Source organism: Stigmatopora argus, chromosome 15 (assembly GCF_051989625.1).
Source record: "Stigmatopora argus isolate UIUO_Sarg chromosome 15, RoL_Sarg_1.0, whole genome shotgun sequence".
NCBI classification, from domain to species: domain Eukaryota; kingdom Metazoa; phylum Chordata; class Actinopteri; order Syngnathiformes; family Syngnathidae; genus Stigmatopora; species Stigmatopora argus.
Genome location: NC_135401.1, coordinates 14,168,095 through 14,187,744, shown reverse-complemented (window position 1 = coordinate 14,187,744; position 19,650 = coordinate 14,168,095). Strand labels below are relative to the sequence as shown.

The window sequence follows — 19,650 nt, the reverse complement described above, 5'->3', positions numbered from 1 at the left end:
TTTTGGAGTTTAGGTTGGTTGTCCAGAGTCCCGGAGTTTGCGTTGCTTGTCTGGATAAAGTGGGCAGCTCTGCATTTACAACCATATCAGATGTAGTATTTCCAAAAAACATGTTTCTTTAAGGTGTATTAAAATATTAGGGCCATTGACGAATATTTGAAGAGCAAAACTTGCATATTGCCACTGTAGGGGAAAAATGATTCATAACAACATAAATAAAGTGCAACACAACTTTCAAGTTGACACATTGACACTTTTAATAGTCCTTGTGATGCGACCCGTTACGAACGCACACGCTGCTCACCACCTTCGCTATTTTCTTTTTTAATAACCTTTTCAACCCAAATACAAAAAAAGAAAAAAAACGGTATTTTTCTGTGTGAGCTATTATTTACATGGAAAAGAAGAAAAAACGCTACGTGATTTTAATCTTACTCCTTAAAGGGGAAAAAAAGAAAATAAATAAGACTGGAACTCGTTCTTGTTTTGCGTGGACACAAATCAAGTGGCTACGTGGCCCCCGACGAGCTATTAGTGGGCGGTGGGAGTGATTATTGCCCAAAAGGGAAAGAAAAGACGATGGATTAGAATCGATACATACTCTGTGGTCTTGTTGTTTCTTATAAAAGGAGACATTTGGAAAGTTGCTACGCGGATGATTGTACAGCTTTAAATAGACGCACGCTGGGGCGTGCGTGCGCTCATAATTTGAGCTCGTTGGAGACCTTGGAGGCAATGTTCTTGAAGGCCATGGAAGAGCCCGATATCCTCTTGAAGCGCACGCCGTTGAGCGAGAGGCGAGGCAGCTTGCAGACCTCCATCTCCCACTGGACCAGGTTCTCGGCCCGGCCGTCACCATGCACGCACAGCAGCAGGAAGCTCTCTTGCTGCTCGTAGTCGCAGTTGTTGGCGTCCAGCACTTTGCGGATCTCTCGCATGATGTCGGAGGCCTCCATGGAGCTGGTGGTGCGCATGCTCCAGGTGAAGCGCAGCGAGCGTGGCTTGCCGTCTTTGCCATCGCCTTTGGGTTCCCCGCCGGGGACGTGGCGACTGCAACGCAAACAAGTGCCCGAGGGGCCTTCAGTCGTTGAAAATCCCATTCAAATATACACAGTTACGAAATACGTATACAATAGACGTAGAGCTGGGCGATAATATGATGACGATAATGATCGTGAAATAATTTTTGTCAACAATATTAAAAAACATTCGATAAAAATTTTATAATTTTAAACTGCGATTACACCACTGGACCACCGGAGAGAACATGGGCGCTGTAGCGAGATGAACGCTAGTTCCAGACCAACGCTCAGGAGAAGAGGATGAACAGGAAACGTGTTTTTAGCATGTTAGCAATAGAGGCTATCACGGAGCATTAACGAAAAAGGACAAAAACACGTCCAAAATAAGCGATTATGAGATGCAGGACAACACCGAATAAAAGATCCAAGTTAATTCTCCCTTGCGTTTTCTTTCTTTCTTTTTTTAAACGCCTTATTGAAAATGCCATTAACCCACAGTCCTCGTTTGAGGACAGTCTGTAATATTTTTTCTTACTTGATATCAAGGTGTTTCCCTATTTTATGTAAATGTTCTGAAAAAGTTGCAAAAATCTAAAACTTGTTATCTTAAGTTAAAATGGGTTAAGTTCATCCAACTTTTTTTATTTTAGTTTTTGTAAATGGCCATAGGTGAGGTAAATGTACTCTTTCTTTTTATGAGGCTGCAAATAGTCTTCTTGCCAATGATGTCTTCAGTTGATTATTTTATTTATTTCATTTGCACAGCAACTTTTGGTTTGAAGGCAAATTTATAAAAATAAAAACGCCTGTCAAAGTTTCTGCAGGTTTTATTCTGTACTTTTCAAGGAGGGAGTCGTCTGATCTTTATTGCACAACAGAACAACAAAAGTACTTTTTAAAAATCATCATATTTCATATTCTCTTTTCTTATGGAGTAAGGTAACAGTTACTTTCATATTTGAATGAGGAGGAAAGTAATTTATTTACTTATTCACAGTTTAAATTTTGAAAAAAAGACATGATGGTTATTGATAGACTGATTTTTTTTTCAATTGTGATAATTTTTGTCATATCGCCCAGCTCTACTTAGACGGATGCAAAACAAGCTCATTTGTGCTCCAAAAACCTGAATTGTAGCCACTAAATGCTCTTTTGTGTCCAAGGAATGCTACATAATGGCCTTGAAAAGATCTATGGTTGACAACAGATATAAAATCATAGCCATGAAATATATTTATGTCCAAAAAATGCTATATTGTGGTAATAAAAACTAGTCGGTTCCCACAAAATGTTCATTAATGGTCACAAAATCTGAGATTTGGCCAGAAAAGTAAAGACTTATTTGTATTCAAGAAATCTGATCATGAAAAGCGAATTTGTAGAAATATTAAATTCTGTGAAAATACTACTTTAAGCAAATTTTCACCACACACAATGTAATTTATTGAAGCGGAGATGGCTCACTTTGCATCCTGAAATAGGGTAATAAATAAACCATGTATAAGATGGGCATATAATCATGATAGCAAAGCTCGCCTAATTGTGTTAACATTTTCTTAATTGAAAATGATTGAGGTTTGGTGGAGATATTTTTTTTTCCGCCCTGCAAACATCTCGAAAATGCCCCCCAAAAAATGATGACATTGGACGAGGCTAATCTTTCTTTTGCTTTTGAAAACATTTTTGAAATGCCAAAAACAAAATAAATGAATCAATTGGTCTAATAAAACTTGGCACCTTTCTTTTTGCAAAAATTAGCGACAAAATATTTAGAGGCTGACCTAGAGCGAGGCAAAAGAAAGAGTCATGTCATATCAACTACAAAAGACAAGAATTACACAAGATGGCATCGATTGATGGTGGGTGATTGATACTCCCCATCAAATACCCGCAAACATTCTTCTGCGATTCTACTGTATCATGAAAACAAGCATCTGGAAGCATCGTTATCATCTGAGGCTGGAGAACTCATGCTCGAGATGAAAGGGGCAGAAAGTGTTGGTAAAGGGGGTTTCAAGGTCGACATGGCAACATGCAAAAGAGCTAAAATAGAACAAAATAAAAATAAAAACAAGCGCGACGACATCGACGTTATGCAGCCGAATGAAGTGATGGAGAGCTGGGGAAGTCTTTTAAGCATATAACTTAAAATGGGCACATCAGGGACGGAACAGGAGAGCTAATATTTTCTTTATTTGAGCGTGTTTGTCTTTAGAAGGCAGACAGGTCAGTGAGTAACCTTAGCGTCAGAGAAACCAAGTTAAGTTGTAAGTTCTGAGGCGGTTAACTCATTGATTTAGATTGGGGACGATACATGTCCAATCCTTTTGGACTGGGACATCGGGCGACTAACAAAGGTCCAAATCTTATTTTTGAGGCTTGTAATCACTTGATGCCCCAATTTACATCTGACATAATGTATATGGATCAAAAAGCATTACATGAGTAAAAAAAAATGTAATTTTAAAAATACAAACATGTAAATATACAGTGGTACCACTACTTATGAATAGTTCTACATACAAAATACTCTGGTTACAAAAAGCTTTGATGGGAACCATTTTGTTCCAAGATACAAAAATCAATCCAACTTACGAAGCATAAAACGAAATCAAACATCCCTCCGAACATAAATACACCATATGTGTTTTATTTTTTTTAAATTATCATGCTAGAGTTGCTTTCCCATTGCCTCTCTCTCAACACTTTGCTGGCTTCCCATTCGCTAGCAGGTAGCTCAATAATGCCCGAACAAAGGCAGTGTGCTGGGGGCGAATGACTGCTAGCTTGTGCAGGATAGCCGCCACTGGGACTGAGCCCGACCCAAGAATAGCGAGCTCCAGGCCTGAAATGGGGTAGCAGCCCCCGATGAAGTATGAGTGCGAATGGTTGAACAAAAGCCCCCTTTGTACCCACTTTTTCAATCCTTTTTCCAGGACCGTGGTGTCGCACTGGCCAGTGGTGAGTTCCTGATTAATGTGCCTTCGACCCTTTTTCGTCGTAGTTTATCTGAGTGTGTGTAACATTATTTTAAGTTGTGGTTTATAGGCGAGTGTACACGTGTACTCATGTGCCACTCGCAATTTCACCCTATTGGAAAGTATCTTTGCATTTCTTATTTTTATAACTTAATAAATAATTTTCTTATCTTTGTATTTTATTTTGAAATTGTCGTGATAGAGTTGCTATCCCATTGACTATCTCCTAACACCCCGCTGGTCTCCAAACCTAATTTTTCTTCTAACCAATTCAGCACAGACATCTTACTAATGAGGTACAGTAATACCTTGAGATAAGAGCTTAATAAATTCCAGAACCAAACCTGTATGTCAATTTACTCATATTTCAAATCAATTTTTCCCATAGAAATGAACTAAATACAAATTAATCCGTTCCCACCCTCCCAAAAGAAAACACCAAAAATTGGATATTACAATAGAAAAACATCTTTTTATTTGTTCTAATTCACTACCTACTCAAAAAGTAACGAATACCTATCTAGTGGTTATGATCTTCAATACTAATATGTGATATTATTCAGTACAGACAGACAGTGCGCGGACAAGAGAGAGGGCAGGAGAGACACTTTTCACACAACCCCACCCCCACCCCAACAATTGCCTTGTGCATTTTAGAAAAATTATGAAAAGTCAGCAAAAGCAAACGTCGTCGGGTCAATATTTCACCAAACATAATTTTAAGTTAAATTGTGTTTACGTGCGTGTGTACATATGTTTATTCAATTGCCAAACATACGCACTTGCCCATCCACCTCAATGGAAAATGTCTTTAGCTCTCTTAATAATTTTATTGGCTTAATAAATATTTTTTAGTTTCACACATTTTTTACAGAATTAGTATACTCTGTTCATTTTAAAGGGTTTTGAGCGTAGCATTGGGACCCTAAGTATGATTGGAACGAATTACCCTGTTTCAATGTAAAATAAGTCTCTGGGGGACTTTAAGAAACCACTTTTGAATTTCATAATTTCATAAGTAGAGGTAGCACTGTATTAATTTTTAAAAAATATATAAAAGGAAAATGTCAAAACTTTATTATTTTATTTACATTTAAATAAATAGGTATAAAGAAACTTTTTCTGTTATTACTTTTTTCATTTGTAATTATTAAATAAAAATATGTAATTTCATTATACGCAGCTGTGTATGATGACAATAAAGGCTTTTGATTTGATTTAAAATTAAAAATGCTTAATTTTTTTTAACTGCAAATATTCTTTTCAGTTAATTACTTAATTATTAACATTTTTTTAGGAAAGTTGATGTGCTTCCTTAATTTTTACTGTGTGCTTAGGGTGAACATTTTTTTAAAGCAGTCCTGGTTCCTCTAGCACAGGGCTGTCAAACCGATTCCGCAGAGGGTCTTTGTTCCAACCGATCTAGTGCCGACAGTTTAACCAATGAGGTGTCTTCTACAATAAGTAGCACCTGACTTTAATCAACTGATTACACTTGCAAAGGGTATTCTGCTGTTCAGTTGGAATGAAAACCTGCACCCACTGCGGCCCTTTGAGGACCAGTTTGACACCCCTCATAGCACCATAATGGCCATGGAATAATTAATTGTTGCTGTACTGTTCAATTTCCGACAATGATGTTTTCCAGTGGAGTTCGGCGTGGCTCACCTCAAGCAAGCCCTCGAGCCTAACGTTTAGCTCAAACTCAGTGGAAACTCTGACCGGTGCGTGAAAAGACAATGAGGCGGAAAAAAACAATAAGAAGAAAATGTGGATGGCATAGTGTCACGGTATTAAAACAGTAACACATCCACGTGTCCAAAGTAGCAACGACAACACAGACTAATTACAATTCAACAACCAATCACACCTTCAAACTTTCCTCTGCTAGCCTAAGTGGCTGCAGTGCCCCCTAGGCAGCTTTGACAATGAAAACAACTCATTTGAAAACATCAGTGAGCGCAAAGTAAAAAAAAATAAGATAGAAAAGCGGTATGCAAGTGAAAGCCCATTTACCAGTTTTTCCATTTTAAAAGTCTTCAGTACCAGTGATTGCTACTGCAGGATGGCTTTAAAACAGCAATTTACGTTACACACAATTTAAAATAAAAACTTTGACTTTCACCACCAAAATCAATATGTTTACAGCCTGCTCCAAGTTTTACATTTGAGTTCTTATAAGAAATGTCATTAAGGATGGTGCGCTACCCTTTCAGACACATCTGTGCCCCCTTTCTTCACTTTTTGTATTTTGCTCTCTTAGACTGCTAAATGCTTAGACCAGGGGTCGGCAATTCAAAATGTTGAAGGAGCCGTATGACTCCCCCCCAAAAATCGAATATGTCTGGAGCCGAAAAAAATTAAAAGTCTGATATTGAAGGCAACACATGCTGTATCTATCTGTATATTAGCCTACTATGGAAATGACTAAGTTGGCTAAAAATACATCATGAGCATACATGTTTAAATTTATATTTTCCCTGCAGCAAATTCTGTAGAGAACGACCACGTGACTGGTCTGTGGTAGTATGAAGCCTCAAGTTTAACTTTGTTCCAGTTTTATCCAACTTTACAACGTCTTTTTCTTGAGTCTGTATCCGTTTTTGCTACCGCAACCAAGATGGCACCGTTCAAGTGGCAGCCCGTGGCGGTAGCTCCGTCCACTCTTGCTCGTTTTGTGTTTTTGCTGCTTTTCTGTCTTAATGATTTGATTTGGTGATTCTTAATGATCCCATTTACTTTGCTTTGGTCTGTGCTTTGCGCTTTTGCTTTGTTGTTCTGGGTCCTTTGCGACTGTACTGTCTAACTTGTAACTGTGTTTTTTTTCTTCTGTATCTGCATTCCCCCCCTTCTTGCTACGGTTACAATGAAATTTCCCGAATACGGGATGAATAAAGTTATCCAATCCAATCCAATTACTACAATATTAATTATTTATGTTTCATTGCTTTGATGAAATTAAAGAAATGTAATAAGGAAATCGGATTTTTGATGTCATTCGACAAAACAACAACAAAATGGACGTGCATAACCCGCCCTTTCACCATCAGTGAACGAATGGTTTTCCACGCTGTGTTATCTCCCCCGGGTTGCAACAAGACTTGCAGCAGTACTGGAGTTTGGAGATGATCTTCTAAATTCTAAAAAAGTAATACAATTGCACTTTTTTCTCTCTTTCCCAACTGGGTACTCGGCTGCAAATGTAGCATGCCTTACCTTGAAATGACTTTCCACATTACTGTTTTTGTTATTTGACAACTTCTCGCTACAAAGCAAAAATTCAGGCAATCCTTCCGCATTGGCAATGAATGCAAATGATTTGGTCCAAGAAATGTTAATTTTCCAGTTTTCTTCTATTATTTTTCTATTTTCTCCTTGGGATCTATAACCCATCACACAGCCACCGGTTTGTTTACAACAGCCACCTCCCTAGCAATAGAAACGTGTGTTGCAGACTGACGCAAATCTTTGTTGACAGAAACGTTGAAATTTAATATTTATTCAACACATTCTTACAGCATTGGAAAATGTTAAGGATGTTTGTGTCATGTTTGTCCTCCTACAGAAACCATATAAAACCAAAAAATATAACCCCCCCCATTTTTTTAAATGAAGAGAGCGCTAAAGGGTGTGATATATTCAAAATATACATTCCCGTTTGTGATATATTTAAAATATACATTCCCGCCTTTATAACTGAAACCCACCCACAAATATTCAAATTAACGGGCACTTTGGGTTGAGGGAGAGAGTTTTTAAGATGGAATTAGATCACGAGAAAGTTGTCTTTTCCCTTGTGAATAAAGAGAATTGACCATTGAAGTTTCATTAATGTCTTGTCTATGTTTTGTCACTTACTTCACAAAATCTTTCAGAACAAAATCAAGAACACTAACAGTAGCCACATGCAGCTCCAGAACCTAGAGTTGCTGACCCCCAGCTTAGACTGTCTTCATAAAATAAATACAATATTGTCCAATGTTTACGTCTGCCGCGATTCAATTTTGATTCAAATCAACACCATCTATTCATTTATCAAGATATTATGATCACAATCAATTCCATTTAGCCTCAAGCAATCAAAAAGCCAAAGCAATTTTGACATTTTTGACCATTTTGTTGCTAAAAGGTTGCAGACATTACAAGGAAAAAAACCTTTTGTACAAATCAGCATATCTAGATGAGAATATTGATTGATCTTTTGTATATTAATTTGGTGGGATCACTGTTTAAACAATATCTCTCCAGATCTCTCTCAGATAGCTGCATAAAAGGATGCAGTAGGGGTAGTCCTCAATGAAAGATTGAGATTTAGAGAAATCGGGGAATTTATTGTTTCTCTCACCCTCCCAAAAAAAGAATAAAAAATAAACACTTAAGTTGACTTAAAAAAAGGAATATTTGAAGTTCGTCTTTCCAAGTCTTTTACTGTGATCTTTCACCACTTCACGGCTTTGTGGGTTTTTACATTAAGGATAAAAAAAGTTCCTAAAATGTCAAAATTCATGCTGAAAATCGCAAGCGGAAGACGGAGGATAAAAAATGGTGGAAGTCAGAGCTCCGCTTCTTTTTCGGTGCTGAAGAAGCCATATTTCACCATAGAAGAATGACGCGCCGAATAATAAAAAAGGCATAGAAGGACGACATATTGCCATTTCCTGGTTTCTTCGGATTACATTTTGAATTGCGCATATAATCTGTGGAGGAACACTACGCTGAGCCTATTCCAGCTTTGTTTGGATTTTGAATCATCCTTCAAAATGCCTCCTAAGCGCCAAGAAAAAAACGCCATTGCGGCCTAAATGAATCTACTGTGCGTTTTACCAAGAAAGAACTGAACATTCGGCGATGGCCACAATATCTTTTTCCAAGGACAGCAAGCAAGTGGTAACCACTATGAATAAAAAACTGAACCAGCATTATGAAGGATTTACGACATGGATACGGCCCTGAATCTGGCATGACGAGGACGTCAACACACTGCCACTTCTTGAGTTTTCGCTTTTTTTTTTAAAATTGCTTCTGTTATTCAATGATTCATTAGAAGGAAATTTTGTAATTATAGTCGAGAAATGTAATCAAATCGATCCTCAGATCCCTTTTTAAAAATGATCTTATGTCCCAGGGCAGAATAAAAACATTAATTAAATTCCGGATTTATTGTTTTCTCTAGGTCCTAAATTAGCCAGTAAGAGAGGGATCATTAATCAATTTGAATTTGTTAAATTATTCATTCATTCATTATACATACCGCATATCCTGACAAGGGTCACACGGAGTGTATTAAAACTAAAGAAAAATATAAGCTGATTTTCTTTAAAAGGCTCAAAACAATTCTCAGGTGGACAAAATCTCTAAAAATTAACAACTTTTGAAATAGTTGGAAATTCATTAGTTGAAAAATAGTGGCATCCCCAGTTGGCAGACATAATTGCACTGAAGGCATAACTACAACGTGGCCCGTTGCAAAGAGGAGTTTGACAAACCCTGCTTTATACAGCATGGACTTCACCAACATGGCCCCACCAAAACACTGTATTTGTGGTCCTTCCTTCAAAACTTATTTCCATCCAGCCAAAAACTTTGGGTGGTATTCCGTGCAAGACGGCAAAAAGCCAGTTGTGGCTAACGAGTATGTATATTTGCGAGGGCAGCCAGGCGGCGTGTTAGTGGCGTGCGACAGCGCAGGCATTACTGGTCCTACCTTTTGGTAAACCTGAACGACATGTTTCTATAACAGAATAACAACAACAAAAGACATCGTCAGAGTTTGGTGATGCGCACAACAGCAACAAGAAAAAGCAGTGACGGGGGCAGCGTAAAAAGCAACCGAAATGATTGGTCGCACGCATGCACCCCTTGTGTCTCTGTTTGATCACCACTAGAGTAGAATTTTATCAAGTTATTGTAGTTATTTTAATGTAAGTTACATACCAATCATTTGCTATTCATTCTCAATATCAATATTCTGTATGTAAAAAAGAAAATCATAGGATGAACTCCTTTAGTACCATTGAGAATGATAGAAATCTAATCATGTGGCTCTTCACCCTTCATCTGTGAGTTTAAATTAGTTTCTCGCTAGTTGACGTCCAATCATTTGTAGTGGGAGCGCTGACAGCGAATGAACGTTTCATTCGCTGGCAGCCCTCCCACTTCAAATGAAATGGATGTCTATTGCCATCAGTGGCAGCCAATGGGTTGAATAAGTGCCCTATTAAGGGTTATATGCAAAATGTAACAAACTTTGAAGTTTAACACGTACTGCACTTGAGCAGTGATGTATTAGCGTACCGCATTAAGCAGGAAAAAGTAAACGAGTAAAAAAAATTCCAAAACATAATTTCATAGCAAAGGTTACTAACCTGCGTGTGAGCTTGGAGGTGAGCTTAGAGAAGAGGTTGCTGGTGGCGCGGGAGCGAGTCTGCGAGAGGGGCGAGGCATCATGCGATAGAGTGGGCGAGGCGGGCGGCCCATTGTAGGTGGCCGTACGGCGATCGCGCAGCTGCCCGCCGTGGAAGGTGCTGCGGCTGGCCGTGCCACGCGGGAAACGAAGGCGCTCAGGTGTGGCCGCCGCCGCTACACTGTGAGTGGACGCCACCGGGTTGCGCTGACCGCCCGGAGACACCGACACACTGGGGGAAAACAAAAACCAGTGTGAAAATATCACAAAAAAAGAAAACGGAGGAATTATCTGTGTGAATGTGACTTAGAAGTTCTGCTTCAGCAGACAAAATGCAGACAACAAATGACTATTTTGGATCTTTAAATTACAAATTTATGCTGTATCCTGTAACATTTAAGAAACTATAAACTATACTTTTCTTCACATTTTTTCCTTTCCTAAACCTAGCCACAGTGGTTTATCCTACTTTTCCAGTACCTTTTGGTAATAAATGCGAGAGAAAAAAAATCATCAAAAGCCAAAAAAGTCTCATGAAAATCAATTTTACGCACGAGTCGAAGCCCAATGTCATCACTGCTCTCTGGCCCGCCCCTACCACTATATAAGTCACTTGGTTTTTCATTTTAGCAAGGACCACTACCACAATGCCTTTAATATGAACATTTCCTGGAGACCACAATGCGCTAAACAATATGAGTGATGTTATTTAAACTTTAGAAAAATGAGGAGACAAAAAAAAAAACATTAACATTTTGGGGTTTATGTGACTCCTAAAACACAAACATGTACCATGGATGCTAATATGTAAAGCATTTAGATTTTTAGAAATAATTTTCGTGTGCAAGATGGGTGGTCACTTTACCACAGCTGCTCTACTCATTTATTTGCTTAACTGTACAGAGATCAGAAATACAACACTGACAATATGAACGGCAATAAGAGGTTGGAGGTTGTTCACAAACATGTGGTCAAAGTTGAAGAGAGGAAAAATAGGAGGACAAGATCAGGAAAAGAATGAAAAGTCAAAGATTTTTGGATCAAAAAACATTTGGACACCTCAAGCGACAGCACCAGTGACTCAACACGCTCCAAACAGCCAATCAAAAGATGGTGTGTGAACATATCTAGATGTATTTTTTTGGGGTGGGTTCCCAAGAGAAATTTAATTCATTTGTTTTATAATTAAAATACAATGTCTTTTTCTCCATGGACAATTATATTTTTTTAACAGGAAAAAAAACATTCTCTTACATTTAAATCTAAAGAGTTAATGAAAAATTATTTCCTGGATTTAGTTTTGTAAAATTAAAATTTTGATATCAACTGTTAGCAAACAAAGCTATTGTTCGTTCATAAGTGTAATTTTGATACAATGAAGAAATCTTTTTTAATGTTAATTATTGTTCACAAATTTCTAATGCATTTTAAACTGATTTGTAAAATTACGAGAAACTCATGTTTTTTTTTTCCAGACTGCGTTATGCAAAGTTGTGCTGAATTAGCTGAAAATTTACAAAAACTTTCGGCCATTTCAAAGGGATTGTGAGGCTGTTGGTGCATCTGTGGCATGCTGCTGAAGCGCAAGAAAAGGACACGGCTCAATGGCCGATCGGCAGGCTCAGACATCAGGAGAAAGATGGGCGACACTCGCATGGGGTAATGTGGGGGTGCATCCCCGTCATCTTACTTGGACGGGTAGTAGTCCAACCCGTAGTAGGAGTGAGGCAGCGTGGCCCAGCCCACGTGGCAAGTGTACAAAGGGCCGGCTGCCTGGCACCGAAGGGATGGGGTGGGGCTGACAGCACGGGCCACAGAGCTCATGCTGGAACCCCAAGCGCCACCCCCCAATGCGACAAAAATCAGACAATATTGTCAGAGGAGGCCAAAGTAAAAGAACCAAGGCAGCCAAAGAAAAGAAAAGTGATCCGGAAATGACAATACCAATTCCGCTAACTTCTCACCTGTTTTCTTTCCCGTTGGGAATGACGGACAGGCGGTCGGCATTGTTTCGGTCACTGCACACGTACGTGTTCCTGCGTGTCATCCCCGCTGACGCCGTGCTGTTCTGTGGGCCAAAAACAAAATTATTAAGATTTTCTGTGATGTAGGGCTGTAGCAGCCAAACGTTTTTATAGTTGTTGAATTGCCCATTATTTTGAGATGAGTCATCTTGTATCACCTACTGTCATCCCTCGCCACTTTGTGGTTTCCAAGGGCGCAGCTTCAGTCTATCTCAGTATTTTCAGTATCCAAAATCAAAAAAATGTTCCTACAAATTTCAAAATTTGCACTGAAACTCGTAAGCGGAATGTGGCGTAGACGCTGTAGCATCCTCTAAGAAAACGACGAAGAAAGAGAAGAAAGTGTAGAAAATGGCGCAGAAGAACGACAAGGAAGAACAGTGTGGAAACACGGCATATTTGTACAAAAAAAGAAAAGCAGTCACAACTCCCATTCAAGGGCGGCCCAGCGGCACGAGTGGTTAGCGCGTCGGCCTCACAGCTCTGGGTTCAAAACCAGGTAATGTCCATCTGTGTGGAGTTTGGATGTTCTCCCTGGGCCTGCGTTGCTTTCCTCTGGGTACTCCGGTTTCCTCCCACATTCCAAAAACATGCACAGTAGGCTGATTGGACTCTCTAAATTGCCCCTAGGTATGGGTGTGAGTATGCATGGTCGTCCGTCTCCTTGTGCCCTGCGATCGGCTGGCCACCGATTCAGGGTGTCCCCCGCCTCTGTCCCGGAGACAGCTGGGATTGGCTCCAGCACCCCCGCGACCCTAACGAGGATAAAGCGGTTCTGAAAAATAGATGAGAACTCCCATTCACCATGTTCCTTGTGCGCCAAAAAGCTCTCGCAGAGACTCCTGCTTTGCCTTAATTAAAATGTAAAAATATTTTACTTTGTGGATTTGAACAGGTTGAAGTCCACAGTGTCTCCTATAACATTTCATCCACTATATAAACAGTGGTCAATGCATCGATTTTTTGTGGCATCCCTAAAAAGCAAATTGGCTGCATTGACGGAAATGCCTCCCATTCCCAGGCTGCCATCTATAGTATAGCACTGCAACATGATCTTTGAGCACACTCACAGTCTGTCCAACGGCGGCGCCTTTTCTGCGGTCGGGTATGTCGGCCTTGTTGGGGTTGTTGGCATTGCCAAGCAACGGGCTGCCAGGCGGGACGCCGCGGCTACCTGGCGCCCCGGATTTGCGCAGCTGAACTCCGCCGTCGTCCTTGCCGTTGTCGACAGCGGCTGTTTGGCTGCGCTTGGGGTGGGTCGTGCCAGCGTTTGCGTTGTGGCCCACTGGAAAGGGATTAGGGACATGGTAAGTCTCTGACTGCAATGGCACTGAAAGAGTGGATTGCTAAATTGACCAATTGAGTGCCGAGGAAGTCTCCGTCCGATAAATGATCTCTTTACAAAAGAACAGTTCAAGGCTAGCCAAGGCCGTTCTAACCGATTTAAAGAGAACGGATAGCCACTGTGTGCAAAAGTAAAGCTGCTATGTTAGCGCTGAGTTAATCAGGTAGCCTACCGTGGGGATTTTTAAGACGTGTATGGATGGCCCCCTCATGCAAAGGATGCATTTGGCTTGTATATGTTAATTTGGTTAATAACATCAATCTATATAAACATCCTTTATAGAAGACACATGCAGACTATAGGATGGCGGCTATTATATGGAATATGGTTTTTTCTTAAGATTTTGTGAAATTTGGGCTGTGCAGCTAGTAGTCGGGTGCGCTTTGGAGTGCATAAATTACAGTGTAACGATTTTCTAACAATATTCTTCTGGAGTACACCAATGGTAAGGATTGGCAAAGATTTCTCTCCCAATATCTTATGAAATTAAAGGCTCTAAACTTATTCCCCCCAACATTATGGTTGACTTACCAATATTTTTCATCTAATATTTTGACTAATGCACTTTATTATTACTACAATCGTAGAAAGTGATTTAAATTTATATTCAATATTACCTACTGGTCTATTTGGTTTTAATGTTGGTGCAAATTGGAATGCTACATTGTTTTACGTCGTAAGAGATTCTGTAAACCAACCTTGCTCACTGTAGCGTCTTTGCTTTTGGTTGGAGGAGATGCTCCGCTGGACCTTGAGGTGCGAGGGCGACTGGCCATTGAGCTCGCTATTGGGTCTGGGCTTGGCCAGCGACAGGTTGCTGCTGGATGCCGAGTCGCCGTGATCCAGCTGAGGGTGGACAAAGGTTAGAAAAGGACAGCAGGGCTGTCGGAAAGGCACGTGGTTGATGCTTACCTCCGAGGCCTTGCGACCCAGTAGCAGGTACGTAGCCGTAATCTCGTCGTACTTCATCTTGGCTAGGGACTCCTGTATCTCATCTAGATTGTAGCCCATGCCCACCATCACATCTGTACACATGTAATTGCGTTAACAAAATCGACTTTCACTAATAAAAAGGGGGAAACAATAATTTTAAAATATAAACATACTAATACGTATTGTAATGACCGAGTATGTGTTGTTGAAGTCAATCAAATTTATATTAAACATGCAAAATCTCTGTTCGTTTCTTCAATTGCTGCCAGTTCCTCTCAGTTCAAATGGATCATGTGTCTAGTGTCATCAATGACAATGTAACACATACAAATGTAATTCGTACAATGTCTCAAAAATTGGAATATAAATGTTAAAAATATCCCAGAGGCGGGGGGACACCTTGAAGCCGATCGCACGGGCAACCATGCACACTCACACCCATACCTTAGGGCAATTTACAGTGTTCAATCAGCCTACCATGCATGTTTTTAGAATGTGGGAGGAACCTGGAATACCCAGAGGAAACCCACACAGGCCAGGAAGAACATGAAAACTCCACACAGGTGGGACGTGACCTGGATTTGAACCCAGGACCCTAGAGTTATGAGGCCGACATGCTAACACCTGCGCCACTGGGCCACCCTATTTAGTAATGTTTACATCAAAAATTTAAAAAAATAACATTTTCTATATTCATGGGAGTACTAATTGTTATAATTAGTCCTGGGGGATATGACAAAAATTGTTATCACAATAGAAAGCGTTTTATCGCCCAGTTCTAGTTAAAATTGTCCCCAAAAATTTGGATTTAGGGAATAGGGGGAAAAAGACAGACACAATTCTCCTTTTTAGCAATATAAAATTATCCATATTGAATTATTTGGGGATCGCCGTAGTTGTAAACATTCCTTTATTTCCTCTCATACTTTTATTTTTATCTAATCTAAAAGTACTAATGCATTGTTCATTTAGGATTTCTTTGTTACCTATTCTCTTCTGATCAGTGATGTCCAATTCCGGCTCAACGTAGGGCTTTAGCTCATCGTCCTCAAATCCCGCGTTGATCCATCGATCCCTCATTATTTGCTGCATCAAACACAAAGACAAAATAGTTCTATGCAGTTCACATAAAGGGAAATTACGCCCATGTTTGTTTTAATATGCATCATCAGATCAATGTTGTCAGAAATTGGGCAGGATAAAAACTAATTAGCAGTGATCGAGTCAAACGTGTTATGTGGAGATGGCACGCGCCGGCAAATCAGCGGACGTGAATGCTTTTACATTTACAGGGTCTTTGCAGGTTTCAACGAGTCGAATTTAAGAGATTTTAAGACTTGAATACGATTTAAGAATAATTACGCATCAATACTTCCAAAAAAGTACAAAAGATTTGAAGGGAACTTGGAGGCCCAGAATTACTTGTAAACTACAGTGTTACCCCTACTTACGAAATCGATCCGTTCAAAAAGTGATTTCATAACTTTAAATTTTCATAAAAATAGCATTATTTTACAAAAACAGTGGAACCTCTATTGACAAATGCATCAACACACAAATTTTCAGGGTACGAAACGGTTTGTTAGGTATGTTATTGTTCCGAGATACAATAGTACTGTAATCTTTCAGCACTTTGCGGCTTCAGTTCATCGCTCGACAATCAGAAAAATGGCGGGCATCGGGGGGTGGCTGTCACTCTTATCCGAAAATTGTGAGTATTTACACATTTATTATATACAGATTATGTTTAAACACTAATAGATTACAGTATTTACATATGCATATATAACTGTAACATTTAATAAATAAACTTGATATTGTATAGACCAGACCTGGGCATTGAATGGGCCCCCATGGTTGGTTGAGTCCGGCCCGCTTAAGGTTGATTGGAAATTACAAAATAAACATAATTTCTAATTTGACCTCAAGCATGGACTAAACTGGCATTGCTTTTATTGTCAAGTCATTGTTATCTTCATGTGCATAATGACCCAATACGGAAACTTAAGCCCTCCAAAAAAGAAAGATTGGTGCTGAATGCAGGGTTTTTGACACAATATGGAAAACTAAGTATTTATTTACTGAAATTAGTGATAAAGCCATGTGTTTAGTGTGGGGAGAGCAGATCGCCGTGTTTAAAGGTTACAATTTGAATCAGCATTATCAGAGTTAACATGCGGAGAAATACAAAAAAAAAAAGCGATACTGAAAAGGCTTTGAAATCGGATGCTTTGCTAGCTCAGCTACAAAACCAGCAAGGATTTTTTTTACCAAGCGTCACAGATCCAGGGGTGCACCAAACAAGACAAGCTTTGTGATAGCTCACAAAATTGCTAAAAGCACTAAGCTATTCTCCGAAGGGGAATTTGTCAAAGAGTGCTTGGTGGACGCTGCAGCACTAATATGCCCTGAAAAAAAGCATTTACGCGAACCGTGACAAGGAGGATTGAGGATTGCGGGGAACCTGGAGCTTCAGCTACAACATAAAGTGGCAAGTTTTTAATTTTTCTCCTTGGCTCCGGACGAGAGCTGCGATGTCAGAGACACAGCCCAGTTGATCGTATTTGTCCGAGGGATAACGGACTTCAAGATTACGGAGGAGCTTGTTAGCAACGCGGTCAATGCACGTACGTTTTTACATGTTTTGGTCTGGCCCTTCACAATATTTTATGTTTCTCACGTGGCCCGCGAGAAATAATAATTGCCCACCCCTGGTATAGAGGCAAAAACATGCAAGTATGGTATATGGACGCTATGAAGTCTGGTCTACATTATCTGTAAAATTGGAGGGAAGTTTATACTAGTGTAATTCTTCTAAGTTGTTCCACGGTTTTTAATAAACTACCAACTAAAACCTTCAAAAATGATCAAACAGTACCAATTTTGTCAGAAATATGTGAGAAACACAAAAGAAAATGAGAAGAAATGGATTAATGCATTAAAATGAATAACAAACATGCAAAAAAAAATAGCGTTGAAAGACGAGTGCATAGGTGAAGGGGGCAAACGTTAGGCAACAGACGAAACACACGAACACATGCACATAAAACCAATTACTGAACAACTTCAAATTATGAATTCAAACAAGAATGTAACATCAAATTGAACTTTTTTGTGAACTATTGCTGAAACAACGATTGGCTTTGACAACATTTCACTATTTTTCTCTAAAACGGCACATAAACACTTTCCTCGGGAATTCGGGAAGTTCGGGAAATTTTGCTAGCAAATTTTTTATTTCACGCTGACAGAATGATGGCTGCTCTTCCTCCTAGACCGCCTCTTCTCTGAATTCCTCGTGCATTGCATCGTCTTCAACCCCTCTGTTAAGAGCTCTTCTTGGTGCCCCTCGACCAACTCGTCAATGTCCTGGTGACACATTTTCATCCACCAGAGGCTGAGGTTCAGGTTGAGGGCAGACTTCAAGAATCAGCAGACACTTGATGGGGAGGTTGTTCTCTTCAAGTAACTTCTTCACCAGGGGGCTCATCACCAAGTTCACCCACTCAACAACAAATTGTCAGGTGACTCAGTTGTTGGTGTTTTCCCTCCAAATTATGTTAAGTTCCTCCTTCAGGATTTTGTGAGCGTTTAAGGCTCAGGGATTTTCGAAGTGGTACACTAGCAGGGGCTTAATCAATATTCACTGGCATTGCAACAGAGAGCAAGTGTAAGGGGGTCCTTCAAGGGCTTGTGGCCAAACATTTTCTTCTCCTCAACTGTGATAAAGGTGAGGTGAAGCATCTTCTTTCAAAAGAGTCTTGTCATATTTAAAAACTTGCTGTGGAAAATACCCATCCTTCAATGACAAGTTGTTCGATTTTTTACAAATAAATTCTTCTGCTGCCTCGTCTTAACTTGATGCTTCACCATGGCGCATGACAGAGTGGATTGGAATCCTTTTCTAAAACTTGTCGAACCACCCATGCGATGCTTTAAAGTCAGGGATGCTGTTTCAAACAACATTCACTCCCACAGTCCATAACAAGGTATTTAATTATAGCCATTGCTTTTTGAAAAATAATCGACTCCATCACTATGCTGCAATTTTTTTTTGCCTTTAACCCAGGGAGTAACTATCTCGTCGTTCAGTGACGACATATTTCTCGACATCACAGAGAGGTGATGTGAAGGGTTTGTTTCACCAAGTTGTTGTAATAAGTCAAATTTAGTTTACGGATTATTTACAATGTTGCTTGTCTCATCCACTCCAAATAAATTCACCAAACTCACTTGGGCAATCCAACTCGCTAATACTCGTTCCTTCTCCTGTCCTTATCAGTATTTGAATGTTATGAATTTTACATTTGATACCAATATTAGTGTGGCATGAATTGTCGCGTTTCATGTTTCTCTTATTTTTATAAACACAAATTCATCAGGACTCATTAAAACAAATAATCAGGAAGGGTAAGAAAGTATCATGGTGAATAATATGGTTTTAATTCTGTGTTTTTGTGTGTGTGTGTGTCTATTTTAGCAAGTGTAGCTGTTTGGCTTGCACTGTTTAAAATGTTTTCTCTTTGTGTCTAACTTGTTTGCCACCCCTGATAATGTATAGGTGACTAATCTGTCCTGAAGAGAAATAAAAATGTGCACTTCAAAACCGTTTTGTCGTGCGACTCTGTTCACTCACACTGCGCCCAAGGAAACAAAAGCACGTAATGAAGAATGAGTTTATTCAGGAAAGTTATGGAGCTTGTGAAGAGATCGGAGGTTGTGCAGGGAAAGATGCAGTAGACGACGTGCTGGTGATGAGGTCAAAAAGAAAGGGAAAAGGCATATTTACGTTTTGGGTGTCCTCCCTCACCTCGAGAGTACCGCGCTTGGCTGGGTTGAGCACAAGGAAGCGCTTGAGGAGGTTCTCGCAGTCGGTGGACATGTAGAAGGGGATCCGGTACTTGCCTCGCAGCACTCGCTCACGAAGTTCCTGCAATGGTGGCTG

The 19,650-nt window shown here is 39.8% G+C and overlaps 1 protein-coding gene across 7 annotated transcripts in view; it reads right to left on the bottom strand.

Moving 5' to 3' along the window:
- Window positions 1-232: 232 nt before the first annotated feature.
- Window positions 233-19,650, bottom strand: part of mark3a (MAP/microtubule affinity-regulating kinase 3a) — a 59,252-nt gene continuing 39,834 nt past the window's right edge. The window contains exons 9-18 of one of the 7 annotated variants that reach the window (XM_077620441.1): window positions 19,495-19,635; window positions 15,692-15,791; window positions 14,685-14,797; window positions 14,471-14,618; window positions 13,498-13,712; window positions 12,368-12,471; window positions 12,094-12,228; window positions 10,366-10,635; window positions 9,705-9,731; window positions 233-1,050 (exon numbers count right to left, since the gene is read on the bottom strand). In XM_077620441.1, coding sequence (XP_077476567.1) covers window positions 702-1,050; window positions 9,705-9,731; window positions 10,366-10,635; window positions 12,094-12,228; window positions 12,368-12,471; window positions 13,498-13,712; window positions 14,471-14,618; window positions 14,685-14,797; window positions 15,692-15,791; window positions 19,495-19,635 — 1,602 coding nt within the window. In that variant the 3' untranslated portion in view covers window positions 233-701. The remainder of the gene's footprint in view (window positions 1,051-9,704; window positions 9,732-10,365; window positions 10,636-12,093; window positions 12,229-12,367; window positions 12,472-13,497; window positions 13,713-14,470; window positions 14,619-14,684; window positions 14,798-15,691; window positions 15,792-19,494; window positions 19,636-19,650) is intronic. The other 6 variants (XM_077620442.1, XM_077620443.1, XM_077620444.1 and 3 more) reach the window with 6 other exon arrangements.